Source organism: Saccostrea cucullata, unplaced genomic scaffold (assembly GCF_032062105.1).
Source record: "Saccostrea cucullata isolate Sc308-1 unplaced genomic scaffold, CSIRO_AGI_Scuc_v1 ctg9432, whole genome shotgun sequence".
In the NCBI taxonomy this organism is placed as follows: Eukaryota; Metazoa; Mollusca; class Bivalvia; order Ostreida; family Ostreidae; genus Saccostrea; species Saccostrea cuccullata.
The window spans coordinates 56,268-77,163 of NW_026929830.1; the positions used below are offsets into that span (position 1 = coordinate 56,268).

General features: G+C 33.5%; 1 protein-coding gene, 2 long non-coding RNA genes and 1 pseudogene across 3 annotated transcripts; 3 read left to right on the forward strand and 1 right to left on the reverse strand.

Moving 5' to 3' along the window:
* The first annotated feature begins 841 nt into the window (after positions 1-841).
* Positions 842-16,104, forward strand: LOC134282277 (uncharacterized). The gene is made up of 4 exons (XM_062764686.1): positions 842-911; positions 1,078-1,180; positions 15,695-15,828; positions 15,922-16,104. The coding sequence occupies exons 1-4, from the start codon at positions 851-853 to the stop codon at positions 16,026-16,028; spliced, it is 405 nt and encodes a 134-aa protein (XP_062620670.1). The 5' UTR covers positions 842-850; the 3' UTR covers positions 16,029-16,104.
* Positions 6,337-10,498, forward strand: LOC134282275 (uncharacterized). The gene is made up of 3 exons (XR_009995258.1): positions 6,337-6,517; positions 9,441-9,525; positions 10,414-10,498. It is a non-coding gene; the product is annotated as an uncharacterized LOC134282275 (long non-coding RNA).
* On the forward strand, positions 11,073-13,713 carry LOC134282276 (uncharacterized). The gene is made up of 2 exons (XR_009995259.1): positions 11,073-11,249; positions 13,516-13,713. It is a non-coding gene; the product is annotated as an uncharacterized LOC134282276 (long non-coding RNA).
* Positions 16,105-18,318: 2,214 nt separating the features above from the next.
* Positions 18,319-20,471, reverse strand: LOC134282271 (uncharacterized; annotated as a pseudogene).
* Positions 20,472-20,896: the final 425 nt, after the last annotated feature.

The window sequence follows — 20,896 nt, forward strand, 5'->3', positions numbered from 1 at the left end:
ATTTAATTGTACACAAGTAGGAATCGCTTGAAAGTCAAATTTAAGTCGAAAGTAAATTAAATTTTATTATTTCTCCAATAAGCATGTGTTCAAAACATTTCCTGTACATATCAGTATTAAAAGAGATATAAAACTTTAAGATACGATTGCTTTATTTTTAAAATTCATTTTATCCGGAGAAAAAAAAGATCTTTTTAGTCCGTTGAAAGTTGTCGTTTTCGATCATGTCTACATCGTCGCTTTACATTTACATTTTCTACAGAACGACCGGGAAAGCTTGATCAAAATTCGAGTTTAAGTAATCTTTGATAGAGGGCATTCACGTCAAGGATTACACACTCTACCAAAGGGAGATAATCAAGAAAACAATGAACATTCTTAGGATCATCTAGAAATCATATTCTCAAGAACATTTGGGGAAGTTTGATGGAACAATATGAGAGTAAGATTTTAAATGGAAATTTATGGGGAAAATGTGATAGTCATCATTTGAAGGCATTCCAGGCAGTTTTCATCAAAAAATGTTAAAATGTTGACTCCAATTAAAGGGATGGGCCAAAATTAAATATACATGTAATTATCAAAGTTTAACTCAAGAATTCATTGTATAAACTGGAAAAAAGATCTTCCTTAGAATTGCAAATCCACAATTTATCCTCGCTACAGTAGATCAAACATTTTTAAGAACAGTGTGAATACATGTTTCTCTTTGCCTACAGCCATACTTTTTTTAAAATGCTTACTTAAAGTGTTTTTCTAGGCAACGATTTGTAGGTGAGCAATATTGCCCATGGACCCTTGTTTACAATTTCAAATTCAATATTTTTTTTCCTATAGAATGGAGAAAATCATGGACAAGCTTTCAACCACAATATTTATAATTTGTGTGGCTTTTGTCATCACCCAAAAGGGTACGTAGGCAAAATGATTTTCTCATCTGAAATCACTGTTTAAATAGTTCTCACTATTTAATTTATCATTACATATGAATCATTTTATATGTAATATTTATGTATGAAATCGTCAAACTAATCACTAGTTGGTATATATTTCATGTGATATATTTTTTTAATTTAGGTTGTAATGGGCAGCAGGTCTGTTCTGGTCAAAGTTTAACAAGTTGTGGTGAAATCTATCGCATGACTAGAGTAGGATTTGCCCAGACAATACAAGTTTGCAGGTTTTCTTATCTTACCGTTTTTTTTTCGCTCATGAATTTGTTCTCGTTTCTAGCAAACTGGACAAATATCTCCCCATTTCTGCTACAATGTGTCCGTCGTCTGTCTTTTACCTTCATGGTCCTTCTCTGCCCTCGTATGTTGAGGCCCCCACCTGCCAGAGAGCTGCAAATTTTAACGAATGCTCAGCACTCAGATCGTGCCAGCAACGTCTGCGACACGGTACGGTACCTCGGTTTATACAGACTCATCCGAAGAACCGGTCTCCACCTACTCAACTGGGATTCAAATGTAAGCAACAACTCGTTATTTTCCGATTTAGTGCAAACATTCTTACTATTGTGTCTCCATATTAGCGAAAATTCTAGAGACGTTAAACAACATACAAACAAGCAATCTCACCACTGCGCTGATCGAGCAGGCTATTTTATATGAGAAACCAAAAGCCTAGTCGTTTTTTATCCTATGAACGGTGTTTCTATAGAAATTTATAATTGTCTGTAAAATTCTCTATAAAGTTTTTCTTTGATTGCATGAAATATATGAAGATAAGGAACAGTATTCAAGCTCAAAAGTCCAAATCCATTAAACAATACACTTTTGGAGGAAAGGAAACACAGAATATAAGAGGTGGCTACAGGTATCATGGAGAAGTGAGCATCCCCTGCCGACCGGTCACACCCGCCTTGTGCTCCCTGTCATGATCGGGTTATAAAGGGAAAACAAAATGACTTTTTAGTCGTGTGCAAACTATAATCATTCTAACAGTTGTTTTAAAATCGCTGATCAGCATATGACTTTGAATAAAATGTATTTGCTGACAAGATCTTTGTATGCACCATACAACGTACGGAATAATGAGTACGAAAAGAGACACTTGATATTCTTCTGTGATGAACTTGTTTGTCAGTATCTGCAAATCTTATCAAATTGGACAAAAAAGTAACAAATAACATTATTCTGTTTATTCCTCTTGTATATTTTTAAGACCAAGGACTTTTTTACTTTATTTTAGAGGATATATTAATAACTAGTTCGACTCCCACTGGATGAAAAGCCAGGTTTCCCAAATTTGGAAACCCGATGGAAACATATGGGAATCGTGACATCAGTAGTTTCCATATAGTTTCCATTTTATGGAAACCACATAGTGGTTTCCACATAGATTCCCGACATGGAAACAATCAACCTGTGGTTTCCCGTAAGTTTCCCAAGATAGGAAACCATGGAAACATACCCCGGTGGTTTCCACATAGTTTCCCGACATGGAAACAATCAACCTGTGGTTTCCCGTAAGTTTCCCAAGATAGGAAACCATGGAAACATGCCCCGGTGGTTTCCATGTAGATTCCCGATATGGAAACAACCAACCTGTGGTTTCCCGTAAGTTTCCCAAGATAGGAAACCATGTAAACATGCCTCAGTGGTTTCCATACAGATTCCCGAAATGGAAGCCACCAATGTGTAGTTTCCCCCATGTTTCCCAGGCAGGGACACTTTGAAAGTAAATCTCAATACTAACCCACCTACCTTTTATTTTACAAAAAGTTAAATATTTAATTATGTTACCATATTTTTACCAATGATAGAAATATTTCAAAAATGATTACATACTGTATCAAAATAATTAACTTCAAACACTTAAAATAGCTAGATGTGTATTTCTGTGTGATTAATTTAATATTTCAGCACCGTGAACGCAATTCAATTTTAATTTAATTTTATTTTACTGAATTCTATTTAATTTAATTCAATTTTGAATTTGATTTATCACATAAGTTTTGGTAAACTCGTATAGAATGCGTGAAGTGGAATAGAAAAAAGTAAGTGCATGCAGTTATGTAGAAATCAATCATTTCCGATCCCACTTTCTTGAAGCTGTCTATGATGAATGTTCCTTTGAAAATATGGAAGAGCTAAGGAAGGGTACATTTAATGAAATTATTTACAGAAAAGGTTTTACTAAAAAGATCGAATAAAAAGTAAATATAGAAATATGTCAAATTACGATTACTGATTAAGGACAGGTGAGACGTTCCTCAATAAAATAATTAAATTTTTTTCCAGTATTTTGCAACTGACATTGAAGAATTATTTTTACATAATTACATGTATTCACAAGACATCAAGGTACCTTACTAGGCATTGGTGTTAGATACCAGAGGTTGGCATTTTTCTTATATATCGGGGTAATCCGTCAGGAAAAAAATACTTCAGTTGGTTTGTCAAAATTACATTTTTAGTGTTTCAAGTTTTTAAATACAAGTTTAGAAAGTGATAAAGATTTTGTTTTAACATGAATTAATATATTAATATAAACTGGTCAGATAAGAATCATTCATCGAATTGGCTGGGGGTTGAGTATTATCATACATGTGTACTAGTATTTTACTATTAATAGTGAATATTGTTTTGTTTTTTTTTTATTTATTAAATTATTATTTTTATTATTGGGGGTGGGTGGGTTGCTTTTCATTTTTTCCTTGAGAAGCCCCCCCCCCCCCCCCCCAAAAAAAAAACGCTTTTGAAAAAAGTCACTATCATGGTCGGCCTGTGTAATTAGGTACACCTGTCCTCACGTGCCATTTCAGGTGGAGACACGTGCCGCGAAGACACCTGTCACTGTGTATTTTTTGTATATTCTATGTGAATTGAGACGGTTTTGTACCTAAAGGGAACAATGGGCTGTCGTCGAGCATGTACACACACAGTCTCCGACCGAAAATTCTTTTAAATTAAGATGATGATTCGTGTTTCTTTTATCATTTAAAAAATTGTATATTCCATAAATAAAGTTATACAAGAGAACATATTTATAAAATAACCTACATTTAAGAAGTTCAATGAAAGAACAAACTATTTAGAATTTTTATTTCAATTTTCATTACTGATTTAAAATAAAACTATCCTCTTTAGAAATTAAATAATTTTCTATAGGTTTTGAATAGATCTTAATTCTCGTCGTGTATAATTATATTAAATCAGAATGACGTTAATAGATCAATGTGAAATCAAAACTGTATTTAATATTGTTGATGGGTTTTTGTGTGAAATTTGTAATCTAACGTACTACAAAGACATTTATTAGATAAATGTTTATAATATAATTCATCACATAAAACGTTTTTTTTTGTCTTTCCTTTTTTTGTTTAAATATGTACGCAGATCCCCGTATAGTAAACGCCTGCACTTTTCGCATGAAATTACAATGTAGGGTCCTAAATGCACATACATTATATTTAACAAACTTTAAAAATTTTTAGATATTTTTTTTTTCTCCAAAGGCCATTGCTCTAGATAAAGGAAAGTCTATAATATTTTGCATGATTTTGTTTTCCTTAAGAACAATGGATTTTAAAGTAGTGCATGCTAAGGCAATCTATTAAAATAATTAATTGTATAATTAATTCATTGTATAATTGTCACGATTGTATTTTTGTGCACTTTTTGTTGATTTCATTCTATAAAGGTATGAAGTTTGTCAATACTTCAACAAACATTTCTTTATCTATGTTGTACACTACTTTATTTTTATTCGCCGACATGCTACTCTTTTAAAAAAAAAAAAAAACTTGCGTGACTAATAGACTTGATCTTCAGGCCTGTAGGAAAGTAATTTCCGTTAGAGTAATAAACTAACCGAGATTTTATTTTTACTAGCATACCTTACCAGATTTCTTAACGAAAAAAAAAAAACATTAAAGAATACAGGGCGGGACCAGCAGCTAAAGCTGTATGCATAAGTACAGCCTTGCACATCAACGAGTATATATAGATGACTTTCGGCATAATCTTTCCCATGACTTCACTTATACCAATCACGACTAAAATACTGAATTAAAATACTGTTATATTTTCCTGCCTTTGATAAGATGTTAGTTTTGTTCCACCTAGAGATATAACTCTCCTGAGAAAAAGGTTTTCAACATATTCTGATTCATTTTTAAAACAATTTTACGTGTTAAAATGATGTGTGAAATTTATTTAGCTAAAAGCCAAGGAGTTTAAAGTACAATTTACATGTAGCAATTAGAGAAAAGTCTAGCAGGTCCAACAGTTATATTGATAGCAGGCTCAAAATCTAATTAAACCCCGAAAAGGAGGGAGTTCAATTAGTAATTTAACCCCCCCCCTAAGAAAAACACAACAATTTATTAGCAATGAATTATTAATCACCGAACTTTTCAATCATCACTATTGAAATAAAAAAAACTGTTCTTGATAATCATATTATAATTGTAGCTCATTTTCATGCCTTTTAGGATTCCTGTGGAAAGTTCACAATAAAAAAATGTGCTTTTAAAAATTTAACATCTGTTAGTGTGACATTATAAATTCGTAATCATACATGTAACAGTTAAAAGAAGCGGGGAGAGGGGGGGGGTACTTTCAGCAAGGACGGCAACTAAAAACAACCAAGCCCCGAAACCCATAACCCGAAGGCAAATAAGTTGAGGTGTCGAGCAAGAATTTTTTTTTCTGCTCTTGCCTCATGTATTTAACCGCTTTTTTTTCTTCTAAATATACTAGGCCTACACATCATATCTGCAAAAATATTTAGGAGCCCATCTTTTTATTCCATGAAAAGGGGAAAACTTAATTAAATTCTAATATAAGATCTCAACAGTTTATATTTCCCATCCTGCATCGCTCTGTAGGCGCTTTATTTCATTGGTCAATTTCCCGAGGCGCCATTTTTGGAGGATCGAGAAGGACGAAGAAGAAGGTGTAAGCAGCTGGTAAATGTGAAAAGTAAAGATGGTTTCACCACCCAGTGTCTTTAAGACTGTGATAAATGCAATGGCCAACTATAAAGGATTAGTGTATGTATATTTTTGTTAATTTTTTACGGTAAATAGTTGTAATATTTGGCAACAACAAATCTTCACTAACGGAGGCAACTTTTACTCTGACGCCATTTTGAAAAGTTGGATACCTAAGTTCTAAATTGTTAAGTGTATATATTGCAGAGAGAAAGAGAGAGAGAGAGAGAGAGAGAAATTTGAGACAATGATATAGCATAACTTAGGTTATGGATGCCCCAAAGGCACCGTGCATGTGCATGCTGTATGTTGTAAAATGGCAACGTTTCGCCTTTTATCATGTTTATTAAAATGTATGCTACATATGTATGTTCTCTCTATATATATAAATGAATACTTTTCGGAATTGAAAAAAAATATTTTTAACCCCGCTCAAATTATCCGGATGATAATAGTTTCACCGAGCATGGTTTCGTAGTTAAATTCAGACCGTAGAACATCCGGTTTGAATACATGTGTTTTCTGACTTTTCGGATAGCCAACTCTTGTTTTTTGGAACTTACGACTTACGGCAAGGTATAAATGAAATATTTTTGGTTCAAAACTTTGATAAAAGCATCGATATTTTTACAAAAAGTGTCTTCAATCTCAGCTTATCCGATTATTCATGAAGGATATCCTCATCAGAACAGTTGGAATAGATTGTAGGGAATAGCATAACCTTAATCATATGCATGACGATGATATGGAGGAAAAATATACATAAAAAAGTGAATGTAGGTGAAAGCCTGTCCACTTTTCTAACCTGTTGAGATGAAGATGTTAAAAAAAGAAAAGCCTAATAGTGAATTAATATTGATAGTATGTCAAGAAATGCAAATGAATCATCAGCTTGAATTATCAGTTTTTTCACAATTATTGACCTGAGTAGGACAGTGTATAGCGAATAATACATACTCTTTTCCAAATCACATCCTAGCCCGAGACACCAATATCAGCCAGAGGGACAGAGGCCCTAGGGCTGATATTGGTCAAAGGTCTGATACAGGATGTGATGTGGAAAAGGGTATGTTTCATTATGTTTATTACAAACTTGGTAATAAAATACAGACAGGCCTTTCAAAATCTGCCGGTACCCGGTACTTTTACTCGGTTGGATTCATTCATGGTACCGGCAAAAATATTCAGTGGAGAAAAAAAAATCGCGTGAAAATAAGATAGGCCCTACCAGTTGTGGTTACGTAGCTTTGTATTATTCTTTAGTCCGTAATGGTATCTAATAACGTTTTTGATTGGTTAGTCAAGAAGATCATTAAAGCGTTTGAATAAATGAAACAAAAGAGATTGCGTAACGCGTCTTATAGATCTTGTCGAAAACGAAAGTAGATTTCGATATCAAATGACACCATCACTGATTTTGACAAAATCTAATGACTAGGAATATATTTTAAATAAATACGGCCAAAAAAATAAAAAAACAGGAATCCAGGTGTCAGAAATGAAAGTGTCAATTTAAAGCCATGGTAATGAGTTTCACAAAAGATTTTAAGATACAAGGAACTAGACCAAGGAAAGTCTTCAAAACAATTGACCGATAGAGAGATGGACATGAACAGTAGATAGTTCTTTGACCACCTCTGTACATTTTAATAGCCTCAACTCTTCAAATTTAAGTGTCAAAATACGCAGCTGACGATATAAATTACATACAGTCTTGAATATCTGCAACTTTCTGATGAATCAAAAGGACATAAAACAGAAACTATTTCTTTTGCCACACATTTAATTCTTGATTCAGCAGTTTTCTAGTGGTCAAGAGAATGACCTTGCGGACGTTAACTTTCTTCCAAATATTGTAACCATATCCAGTAAAGTGAGGGAGTCATATCTAAATTTTTTTGTCTCCAGTCTTGATGTCATCTTTGTCTAATTTACACATGTATATTATCTTATATGTACATGTACCAGTGCATGAAAAATATGCTGAATTTATTGGTACATGCTATGCATCATGCAGTGCTTCTTAAAATCTTTTTTTTAAATCTGCACTTTACTGTAGAACAAAATTGAATTTAATTTAATGCAAATACAATTTCATTTCTCTTTTATTGAATTTAAATTTTGAATTTCCATTTCCTTTCGTGACTCAATGATTTTTTTTATATTTAAAACATAACACTTACAACTCAAACCTTGCAAAAAATTTTTGAACACATTTATATAAACAAATATAGCATAGAACTTAGAAGTTTTACCTAAATCTTATTCTTACTCTGCTCAAATAACTAATTTTTTCTATGTAATTCCACCCATCCAGTGCTAAACTTCACATGTAATGTGTATTGACCAAAAATAAACTTTGAAACATGGCATAAAAATAACACTGATAGCAGCATACTTCTATGTGTCTAGAAACCAGGAAATGCTGTCTGGTGGCTTCTAAATTTCAAAATGCCCCCCCCCCCCGGACCCCCCTAGGAGTGGTACCTCCTATTTTTGATAAATTACCACCTGGTTCAAAACTTTTTGAAAGCCGTGTACAGAACACTTCAAGTTGAGAAGATCAAGAAAATAAGTAAATAATCATGCACAATAAAACTACTTACATACATGTACACAGTATTGTCTTACTGAACAGATTTAGCTGTCATTAGGTCAAAATTGCAAATAATAAGATGCTTCTTATATCTGTATATTCAGGTAACTCTTGATAGCTTGAACTTCGATTTCTCGGAAGTTCTTGATCGCTTGAAGTGAGTCTCCGGTCCCAATTTTTTCCACTATATAACTTAGCAGATTTGCTCTTGATTTCTCGAACTCCTGATCTCTCGAAACCCTTGATCCCTCGAAGTCAAAATGCAGTCCCGCTGTGCTGTGAATTTTACCCTTGATACCTCGAAGTGGCTGTGTGTATACCAAGCTATAATGTTCAAACTTTTGGCATAACTGTATATCTGTGTGTCTGTCTGAGTGTCTGTGGTCAACTTAAACCTTCACCATAACTTTAGAACTATACGAGATAGTGGCTTCATATTTAGTATGCATACTCCACTAATGAAGTGCTTTCAAATGGCAACAAGGACAATGATTATGTGATCTTGACAGTGACCTGTAACAGTATGCTAAAAAAAATTGCATTTTCGAACTTTGTTGCTGTGTTTCACAAGCGCATCTTGTTTTCAGCTCTACTTGTCAGAAACCAGAAGAGCTTATGCGATAGTAATGCGTCTGTCCATCTGTCTAGCTGTCCGTCCGTCTGTCTGCAAACACTACTCCTCCTTAAATTTTAGTCTGATTTCAGTATAACTTGGCACACAAGTAGACTATACTAAGATACATGATTCTGTGCCTCAGTTTTTGATAAGTACAAACCAGTAGAGCTACAGTCTTGACAGAGACTTCTGGTTATTTTTTCTTCCATCCCAGTTGTTGCTAATGCTATTACATAATTAGTTTTAATTAGAATGCAATAGTACCTGGACATAATTTATCATTTCAGAGAGAAGAAAACTGTGTGACTTTAAAAGAAAACCAGTGAGATGAAATTATAGAAAATGTATGATGATTCAGGATGTGGTCATTTGGTAAGTGGTAATTCATTCATGATTAGTATGTATATGACAATTGCCTGAAAAAAAAATTCTAAATTTTATTTAAATACTGAACTGTGGTATATCAGTTGTGAGCTACAAGAAGTTTTATGTAAAAGCTAGGGCTGAAACAATTTGCCCCCTCCATGTTATGTGTGTATTGCTATGATTGACATACAATCAGTTCTCTAAAACACACACTTCAATAAAACTTTGTCGTCTTGAACCTGAATTGAACAGGAAAAAACTCTGAGATCTCTACAAAAATTTGAATGCAAAAAAGGAAATGCTTATTAACTGATTTCTTGCTGGTCAGTATTTTGATTACTTGAAGGAAGCTCTAAAAACTGCACAATAAAGAGTTCTACTTTAATATCAGGTAGTTTTATGAAGTTAAAGTGATCTGCCCATAGATTAAGATTATGAAAAATGTTATTTTACAGTCAGTTTTTCTAGATTATTTTTAATAGATTAAATTATTTTTAGCATTATTTAAAAAAAAAAAATAGGATTAAGGAAATTAATTATTTTCATAAATTTTCCAATGTAGGTAAACAGCAATGATTTCTGCTTACAGTCATAGTCCATTGACTTTGAAAATTTCTTGGGGAAATGAGGCACATACTATATGTTCTAAATGAATAAAAAAGGCTCATTATGCACATATTTCTGTGAAATATGATAGATTTTTTTCTCTTCAAGGAATAATTTCTGCAAGTCACTAAGTTTTTAAAGTTTCCTTTATTTTATAGATATTCAATGAAATTATTTGAAGTATTAAATTTTGGTAAATTTTATGATACTAAAAGGTTATATGGATGAAAAAACAGCATGCGTGTATGACAATAGGGCTTAAATTTTTAATGTCTCTTAATTTTTCAGTGACATTAAAACAGGAATTGTCATCACCAATAGACGAATTTCACATTCCTAAGAGTTTCCTCCAATTGTCGACGTATCGCTCATTTTCCCCACTTTGTTCTTTGTAAGTTACTTGTTAATATTTTCAATCTCCAAAAATATTGGACAATTACAATCTGTATCTGAATTGCCAGAGTATGGGGGCAACATGCAAGTCATAATGATAATGTTCATACAGATTTTATTTCTAAGATATTGTCCCTCAAAGTTGTTACGGTTAAAGAGGGAAAACAGCGTCTTAAGCAGGTTGACCCCAGATCGACCCTGCGAAGGGGAATAACTTTTGTAAATGTGAAAGTCCTTTGTGGTATATCATATAGATCTAAAACTGACTGAATTTTGATCAGCCAATTCATGAACATGATGAATGGATGTAAATAATGTTGGTCAATATATGTAAATAAAATTAAATTAGTTGTTTATATATACATTTGTGGTATCTCTCCCATTGAAGTTTATAAACTTGTTATTTATTTCTTAAATAAACTGAGCGTACATGCAATACCGGTATAAAATTACTCATAAGATACATGTATACTTAAACCATGATAAAATCAAATGTGTCCAATGCAGCATATGATAAATCATTAACATACAAGTACATATGTATATATACTGTAAAACATATATATTGCATTATTTTTAGGTCCTGTTCTGTGGATGCCCTTAGACAGTGTCTACCCATCACTCCATCTGAAATCACTTGTTCTGTGCATATTTCTCTCTCAAACTTAAACTACAGAGAGCCTGTGGATAGAGGATGAAGAGTGACCTTGGACTAATTTTCTAGGTCAAAGGTCAGTATCAAAATCTACTGTATATCTTTTTTTAAAATCGTAGTCCAAAGTGTATTTCTCCCCTGGTGTAATCTAGCTTTTGTGCAATGGGGTGGAGGGTCTGCAATGATCTTCAACCAATTTCTAGGTCGAATATCAAAATTTTAAAAAAAATCTCTCCCTAATATTTTTGTTATTATAAAGGGTACTGTATACAGGGAAATTTTCGCCCACGTTTTATTTTCGCCCCTTTCGCCCTACCCTCATTTGGGCCAATTTAAAACGGGGCGAGTTCAAAGAATACAGTAATATTTCGTTAACAACTATGACTGGGCGAATTTACAACGGGGCAAAATTGTTCGCAAGTGTGAAAGGGAGAAAATGAGACGGGGCGAAAATAACCCTGTATACAGTATGTTTTCTCTCAAACTAATCAAACTTAAAGCAGGGTTCTTAGTATGAGATACATGTAGTAATATATTCTCAATGACATAATAAGGCTGAAAACATTATTTATATTATGTTATTTTTTCACTTATCATAAAGTATTCATTAAAGAGATACATTAAATGCTGAAATCATATGTATCATGGTCATGGAAAGTAATTATTGATATTGGTATATTAAAGGACTGTTACAACGCACTTTGAAAAATTACGCACTTTGAACATTTTTTTCAAAGTGCGTTAAGTTTTGGGACCAGGTTAACACACTTTGAAAAATTTTTTCAAAGTGCGTTGAATTTGGGACCAAATCAACGCACTTTGAAAAATTTTTTCAAAGTGCGTTAAAACTGTACATCATAATTTTACACCATGTAAACATGTAACGCACTTTGAAAAAATTTTCATGAAACAAAAGGAATTAGACTTATATTTTAGAAATAGACAACAGTATTATCCCCTTGCAACGTATGATGGGATATAGTGATGCGATTATGTGTGTTATTACTTTATGTGTATGTTAGTTTTTTCTGTGTGGAATTGACGTAATTTGTATCGGGATCTTTTTTGGGAAGGAATGCTCCGCTTTGCGGTGCCCTTATTTTGATGTGTTTTTTTCTAAAAACTGATGGATTGAAGAAAACCAAGAAACGGAAAACGAAGAAAAGACTGGCTGAATTAAGGTCTATCAGCTCAACTCTTTATCATTCCCACCCAGATATATCTATTTCTATAACTTGTAACCTTAAGTGTCAATGATATTTGAAAAAAAGAGCATTCTAAATACAGTATAAGAACTGTACAAGGAAGTCTGTAGTAAATCGAAATTTTGTTCTTTTAAATCTCAAAGTCTATTTATGTTCATTTTCAGGAATATCAGAATATTAATTACTAGCTGTAAATTCCTTATTTTTCGCGAGTGTTTTTTATCGCGAACTGGCTCTCAAACGTCAAATCGCTAGAATTATAATTAGCGAATGAACGGTTTATTAACAGATTTTACATAGATTTAAGCACCGGAAAAATAAAAGCGAGAAATATTTTTTTCGCGAGTGATACTTCTCGCGAAATTACGCAGAAATTAATTCCTCGCTTATATTAAGGAATCTACAGTACCTGTCTGTTTTTCGATGTTAATTTGATACCATATCTGATAATCTCTCTGTTAAACTCCAGGTGTTCAAAAACACAAGTTTTGCCAAAATTATAGAGTTATTTCTCTTTGGTATCCCAAATAAGTAAGGTTTTATGAAAATTCATATAAATATCTATAAATTTTTTTAGAATCATTCCAATATGTTAACATTTGAGAATTGACTAAGAGATAGGCGGAAGAACAATACTATCGTTCGTAGTTCTTTACGACATTGAATGTTGACCTTTTGACCCCAAATTCAAAAGGGGTCTTCCTAAGGCCACAGGGATTCTGTTATGTTAAATTTCATTGCAAATGTTCAAAGGGTTGGCGAGATATCGTGTGGAAACGAAAGCGTTACAGAAAGACGGATGGACGGACAGCTAGACGGACGGACTGACAGACAGACCCAAATTAATATCTCCCACTTTTCAAGCTGGGGACAAAAAGTATCAAATCAGGTTCAAATGATAATTTATCATACCTAAGATTTGTAGGAATATTGACTAAGCCATGCAGAATTTTTTTTTCAAAGTGCGTTAATATGGTCGATATAAACGCACTTTGAAAAAAAAATTATTTTTTCAAAGTGCGTAATTTTTTCAAAGTGCGTTGCCACAAAGGACATTGACTGATCTTTCAGATTTCTAAGTTATATTCAAGCATTATAATTCTGACATCATATAATAATTTTGTATTAATATTGCAGATCATAGGTGATGTGAAGAAAACCAGGAAACTGATGCTGAAAGAAGTACTTAATGACCCTTATGAATGGACTTAAATGTGAAAGACTGTTCCATTGTTTATCTAAGATATATGAATTTATTTAATATTTTGATATCATTGAAAAATTCAGTTACAGTTTTTGTACATCAAATGAATTATTAAACATATAAAATGGTAATGCTTTTTTCTTTTACATGTACCGTAATAAATTTTTTTGATAGATTTTTAAAAGAATATGCATTATTTCACATTGCTTCCTTTGGAAATGTTAGGGAATCTTGAAGTTTCCCAGTAATTTGCACCAGGAATGGGACTCCAGATAATTCCACCAAGTTTCCGCCACACAGAAAGTGCTACACAAGTTCCATATAGTTTCCTGAGTCAAGGAAACTTCAGGAATCATAAGGTTTCACGAGCTTCCATGTAGTTTCCCATAAAAGAAAACCTTAAGATTCCATCAAGTTTCCATTCCACGGAAACCACTATGCTCATATTCCATATGGTTTCCTGAGTCAAGGAAACTTTAGGAATCGTGAGGTTTCCCGAGCTTCCATGTAGTTTCCCGTATAAGGAAACCTAAAGATGCCATCAAGTTTTCATTCCACGGAAACCCCCTACGCTCCGATTCCATATGGTTTCCTGAGTCAAGGAAACTTTAGGAATCATGAGGTTTCCCGAGCTTCCATGTAGTTTCCCGTAAAAGGAAACCTAAAGATTCCACCAAGTTTCCATTCCACGGAAACCCCCTACGCTCCGATTCCATCAAGTTTCCTGATTCTGGAAACCAGTGGAATCTTCAGGTTTCCCATTACGGGAAACTACATGGATGTTCGGGAAACTTCAGGTTTACAGAGGTTTCCGTGGTTCGGGATACCTTATGGAATCGGAGCGTAGGGGGTTTCCGTGTCACGGAAACTTGGCGGAATAACCTTGCATCCGCTACGGAAACCACTGGGAAACATGATGTAAACTTGAGGTTTCCATGTGGTTTCCATAAAGTTTCCCATGATGGGAAACCACTTTTTTCACCCAGTGTCCGTAATTTGAATTCCTGAGACTCAAAAACCATGATTTGTAAAGTCCTTTATTTAAATAATGACCAGAATAGACAGAAAGAAAATCACATCAGCAAAACTTATTTCCGATTGAGATAACTTTGGATGGTATACATGTAGCTAAACCCAGGCAGATATCTGACACACAAATTGATTTTCCAATTAAATAACATTCTAACAATACAATAGAGTAGCGAAAGGTTGATTGCAGGAAATAAAAAAAAAAAAGAAAAATTCGAATTCAAATTGAAAAAAAAAAATTTATTAGAACATGTGCTAAATCCAATCAATCATGTTGCCGTTAATATATGTTTGAATTTTAAATGCCCCTGCGACCTCCTTATCTTTATCTGATGAAAGAAATTTTGAAAAAAGGAAATTATGTTTTATGAGCTTATTGTTTAGGTCTGTATTTTTCTATTTCCAATGCCTGTCAATAAAGACATTCAATTGTTTTAATTCGCTCTTTTCCATTACATAAACATAGTTGAAACAATTGCATCATGAACTAATATACTCGCGGTATACAATTCTGTCAAAATTAAAGCTTACTGTATACAAGCATAGCACACTAATTGTTTATATTTTCCTTGGTTAGGCAAACAGGTAAATCATCCGACAAATTAAAATGAAAAAATTCCAATATTTGATAATTATTTCAATGCAAGCTTATATCTATTTTTTTAAAAATTTCAAACTGACTGAAATATTTTTTTTCGGGGTGTTGGGGGGTGTGTGTGGATATTTTCTCCCTCTTTCTCTCTCTCTTTAACCCTCCCCGTGGCGATCCGGGTTAGAATAGGTCCTCAGTACCTCCTTGCTTGTCGTTAAAAGCGAATAAATGGGGCGCTCCTTCGGATGAGACCGTATAAAGCGAGGCCACGCATCACAGCAGGTGTGGCACGGTAAAGATCCCTCCCTGCTCAAAGACCGTAAGTGCCGAGCATATGCCAAAATGTGCAGCCCTTCACCGGCAATGGTGACGTCTCCATATTAGTGAAATATTCTGGAGAGGGACGTTAAACAGTATACAATCAATCAATCTCTCCAACCTCCTATTTATATATAAACGTATATACTCATATGTCTGATATTTCCTTTCAGCGGTACCACGACTAGCGTCTCCTGTATAAATAAAGTCTTTACAGATTGTACTACAAAACCAAATACCCCAGAATATAGGAGGATTAAAAATCTGGCATCGTATAAGATCAGGACGTTTAAACAACTTGGATGTAGTAAGATACATATTGATTTAACAAGATTCTATTTAAGTCGTTTCCGTCCCTTAATAGTTGATGTATTTTTAAATTTATTATCTACTTTTGTAGAGGAATATGAACCAAAGCCGGCAAAGAAAAGCGGAGGCGGACGAGTCAAGACCAGTCTGTTTGTATCAGCCGTAGCCTTTACATTTGCTTTGATACTGAAAAATTAAGATTACTCTTTTGATATCAACTGTAGCATATATGTTTTTGCCTTGATGCTGTTCAATCAAGATTACTCTTTTGATATCAACTGTAGCAATAAAAACCAGTCAAATAATATTAGTTGTATCCTTCACTTTTTCCTTGATACTGTTGTAAATATAAGTATGTTTGACGCAAAATTTAAATTCGATGTAAATTTTCAATTTTGTTTCGTCAAAATGGAAGAGACGCAGTTTTAGTAGTTTCGGTTAAGAGAGAGTCAAAACGTTGGAGGTGTGAATCCTACTGCAGGAAGAGACCGGCCCCTTTGGATTTGACGTTCAAGAACTGGTTGCAAAGTCGGAGTAGTTGCTTTTACGGGAGTGGGGCGGGGCCACAATAGGGAATGCAAGTTTTATATCAAAATATTTAGGAAATATCTATCAAAATTTTCTTCTGAAGAACCACTTAGCCAGAAAAGCTGAAAATTAGGTGAAAACATCCTAGAAAAATAAGATCCTAAATTGTTCAAATCATGACCACCGGAAGAAGGATGGGGCCACAATAGGAAATCCAAGTTTTTCCTTGAAATATAAGGAAAACATTTTAAAATTTTCTTCTCAAGAACCACTAATAGGAAGCATCCCGGAGAAGTTGAGCCCTCTTCTCCTTTTAGCTTCTCGTTTCTTGCTTTGGGACCTCAAATCCAGCCATTTCTTTTTCACATCGCACGCATTTCAAAATTGAAGGAATTTAATTCATTTATCCTAAAAGCAATTTAAAGTTTTGGTTCACTTTGATATAAAGAACTATCTATCCCTCTCATCTATTATCATGCATCGCCACAAGTTTAAACCCAGACCTGCATACCCTCTTCAATTCAAGTTTGTAATTTTAGTAAAATTTTGGTGGAATTTCAGAGGTGAAAGCGTAATCAATCATGTTTTCCTATTTTGTTGTTTTCTGCAATACCGTATAGTGAGTTTTCTTGGCGGATTTAAAATTTGCCGTTTGGCCTGCTCAAAGGTATGCCAATAATTATGGCGTTATTAATTTTAGCAGACAGTTTTTCAGCTTTTTGCAGATAAACTCTAAGAAGAGTACTGACTATTTTAGCGATTGAAATTTTTGGGGACGCTAAAATTTCAATCGCTAAAATAGTTCAAAACAACCGAAAATGTACTTTACTAATTAAAGAAAGCTGGCATAAACTTTTCTTTTTCGAATCATTTATTGGCAAAAAGTGTTGTAAAATACCAGTATCCTAAAGTATATTAAATTTTAATTCACCGTACACCCTTGATAAAGCGTTTGGTCAATTTGTATCACATCACTAAATTAAAGGCTTGCGTTTGCATGTATACACAAATCGTACATAATAATACTTTAATGATATAATATCTTTTTAACAATCACATTTCTCTATTTTGTTCTAAGCAATGTTAAAATAAACTAAATTGAGGATAGAAATGGCTGTACTTATTGCAATATCAAATAATATTAACTAAGTAAAGTGCCTTCTCATGTTCTTCCGAATCTTCGCCATACCAGTTTACATATGTGACAAGCCATGAGAATTTTGGCCCAAATGAGGTACTTGGGAGAATATGAGATTTTTATATTATCTAGTAGAGATGACCTCCAGTAACAAGTATCTGCTTTTTTTTCTTTGATATCCCTATCCATTGTCAAGAAAATTGGACTTTACCAACTGGTAGTTATGCGCCCGGATCAATAGATCATGGGCGCATACTGTTTTTGTCTTGTCTGTCTGTAAACTTTAATCTTCACCATAACCTATGAACCATGAGAGACAAAAACTTCATATTTGGTATGCATATTCCAGTAACTAAGCTCTTTCAAATGACACCAAGGTCAATGACCTTGTGATTGAACTTGTGACCTTGACTGTGACCTATATGCTAAAAATAGCCTTTTTAAACCTTCGCAATAAATTTTTAACCATAAGAGATAGAGACTTAATATTTAGTATGCATACTCCACTAATTTAAGTTCTTTCAAATGTCAACAAGGTCAACGACCTTGTGACCTTGACTGTGACCTATATGCTAAAAATAGCTTTTTCAAACTTAGGCGCCACCGGGTGCATAGTGTTTCACAAACACATCTTGTTTTTTTTTCAAATTGGTGATTTCTGTGAATTTGAAGTTACATAAAAGTAATAAAGTAACACAATTTAAAATAGATGCTATTTCATTTCGAAACACATATTTTTTTTTATCAAATCACTACAACAGAATATAAGAGTTTTAAGAACTTCATAAAATCAAACTCTTATTATCCATGGCAGCACGAAAATTACATTGATTTGTTACGATGTAAATTTGCACATTTTCTCTTTCCTAATTTCACTTTCTGTTCAACTTTTATGGCTGATGGTTTTGGTACACATGGGCGGGGACATGTCTCATGACTGGCGCAGTATGGTGCTACCTCGTCATATAAATACCATTGTCGCTGTGCATCAAGGCCACATGGTTTAATGACAGATGGAAGAGAAGCATCCATATTTGGAAACTTGAAATCTTTGTGTTTCAGGATGTTCACAGTTATTTCTTCATCTGTAGCATACTCTCGTAGATGAACTACTCCGGGATGTTCGTGTGTCATTCTGCAAAAGATGTTAGATTATACATTATTTTTTTTAAATATATTTATCTAAACAATTTAATGCATTAATTAACCAAATGTATTGAATGAGCACAGTCATACTTCAACTTGCATAAATGATGGCATTTGTTTTTTTTTTAATTTCTCTTCAGTTCTCTGTTTTTAACAAAATAATACAAAAAAAATTTCAGTATTCAATGTTAACAGCATTCTTCATAACCTTACACTAAGCATCTGCATTTGTCAACATGGGCTTAAAATCTGTATTAAGTGTTTGCTCTTTTTCTTTTGTGTACATGTTCATCTAATTTTTTTAATTTAACAACATAGAGATTTTTAATTGAGGGATAAATTATAAAAGCATCAGAAAATAAAAGAATGTATGACAATCAAACACCACAATTCAAAAAAAATAATATAATAAGATGAACATGTATTTGAAGAAATACTTAATAAATTTTGATAACTTTCTGGTCTAAAAATATCTGGTTTTACTAAGTCATGAAATTCTGACCCAAATAAATAAAATGAAAAAAAATAATATAATTTGAACATATCTACACTGTATGCCCCTTTGTGCATTTATTGTTCTGTGATAACCTAACTTTGAATGAATTAATTGCTCCCAAAAAACAGGCAATATAATGCATACCGAAAATGATGATATTGCTTGAGTTGAGGTATTGGCTTGAAGAACTGCTTGAGAAACGTGCTCCAGTCAGAGAAAATAACTGGATACTGGGGATCCTCTACAAGCTGGAGAATATTATGGTTATTCCTAGATGAATGAGCAACATATTTGGCCACTTCCTCGAGATTCTCTGCAGTTGTTCCTCGCCATTTCACCTTCCAGAGCCCAAAGTGCTAGTCGGGATGAAACTTTGTGTGGCCTGCCTCCATCAGAGAAAACTCAATGGTCATACGTCTGCCAGTCATAACTCGCCACATTACATATCTACAAGACATTCTTTCAAAATAATGTTTGGCAGAGACAAAATCTCTAAACAAAATGCTAAATGCACTTCTATTATGATTATGAAGCTAAACTTTAAAAAGACAGCAAATGAATTTACAATAATTTTGCCAGTGTATGTCATTACATGTACTACATGTAAACATGCATGTATTTGACAAGAAGACACCTATTGTATTTGTAAAAATACCACCCTCACAAATGGTAGTTATAATATATATACAGTTGCATTGGAAATACATACCCAATAACAGTGTTGTTTTTATTTTGACCAGTGCAGTTGTCCATATGGAGTTGTAAATTCTTTTCTCCATAACCTTTATGTTGAAAATGGTGGTGAATCATACTGGCAACAGAGTTTGCCCCCTTTCCAGAATGCTGTGACTCATCAATCAAGTAAAATATCTGTGATCCTGGATAGAAATTCACAAAAAAGAGTTAATCATTCTTTTAAAGGGTGCATTTCTAAAAATGTAATTCTAAATTTACAGGTTGCATGTATTTGCCAATTAAATGCACTGCTGAATCTCTTTTATGAATTTAATTTTACATATTATGCTTTAACTGTTTGACCAGTACACTTGTACATAAATCTATATATTTTGTTTCCTATCAATGAACTAAAAGAGTATTTAAATACTAAAAAATCAATGAGACTATTGCAATCTTGTGTTCGACATTCTAAAAATTACCTGAACCCTCTGAACAGATTCCAAAACACTGGCATTTCCGTGGGGTTTTGAAGAACAAAGGACCAACCTGTTGCGCATAATGTGGATAATGTATTTGCTGGGCATAATCAAAACTGTAATGTTGAGTTCCCTCCAAAGAGCAGATGGGCTGACCTGGGGAAAATATCAATAGCCAATTGATTAAGAAAAATCATGAATTTAACAGAACTAGACGCAAAAAAATGATCAACTAATTTCAAACAATATTACTTTAATCATATAATAAATTGTTACCTCTGGTTTTTCACTCATTTAGAAGAGCAGAAAAGCTAGTTTTAGAAACTTCACATTGTCTTCTGTAATAATCCCTCTGCATCTTTGATTTTTCAACATGAACTGTGTATTTCTCAAGATGTTGCTCCTTTTCTTCTTCTGTCATATTGCCACCGTGAATCAGGGTATTTGCATAGGATTGGCATTTATAACACAGGTCTGTTGAAGGTTTACTAATTAGTACATGTGGACATGTATTGAGCCAAACTCTTTTAAACTCTGACAAACATATCTTTCTCAAATGTAGACTATCCGCAGCTAACAAACAGTCCTGATGTATGTCAGCTTT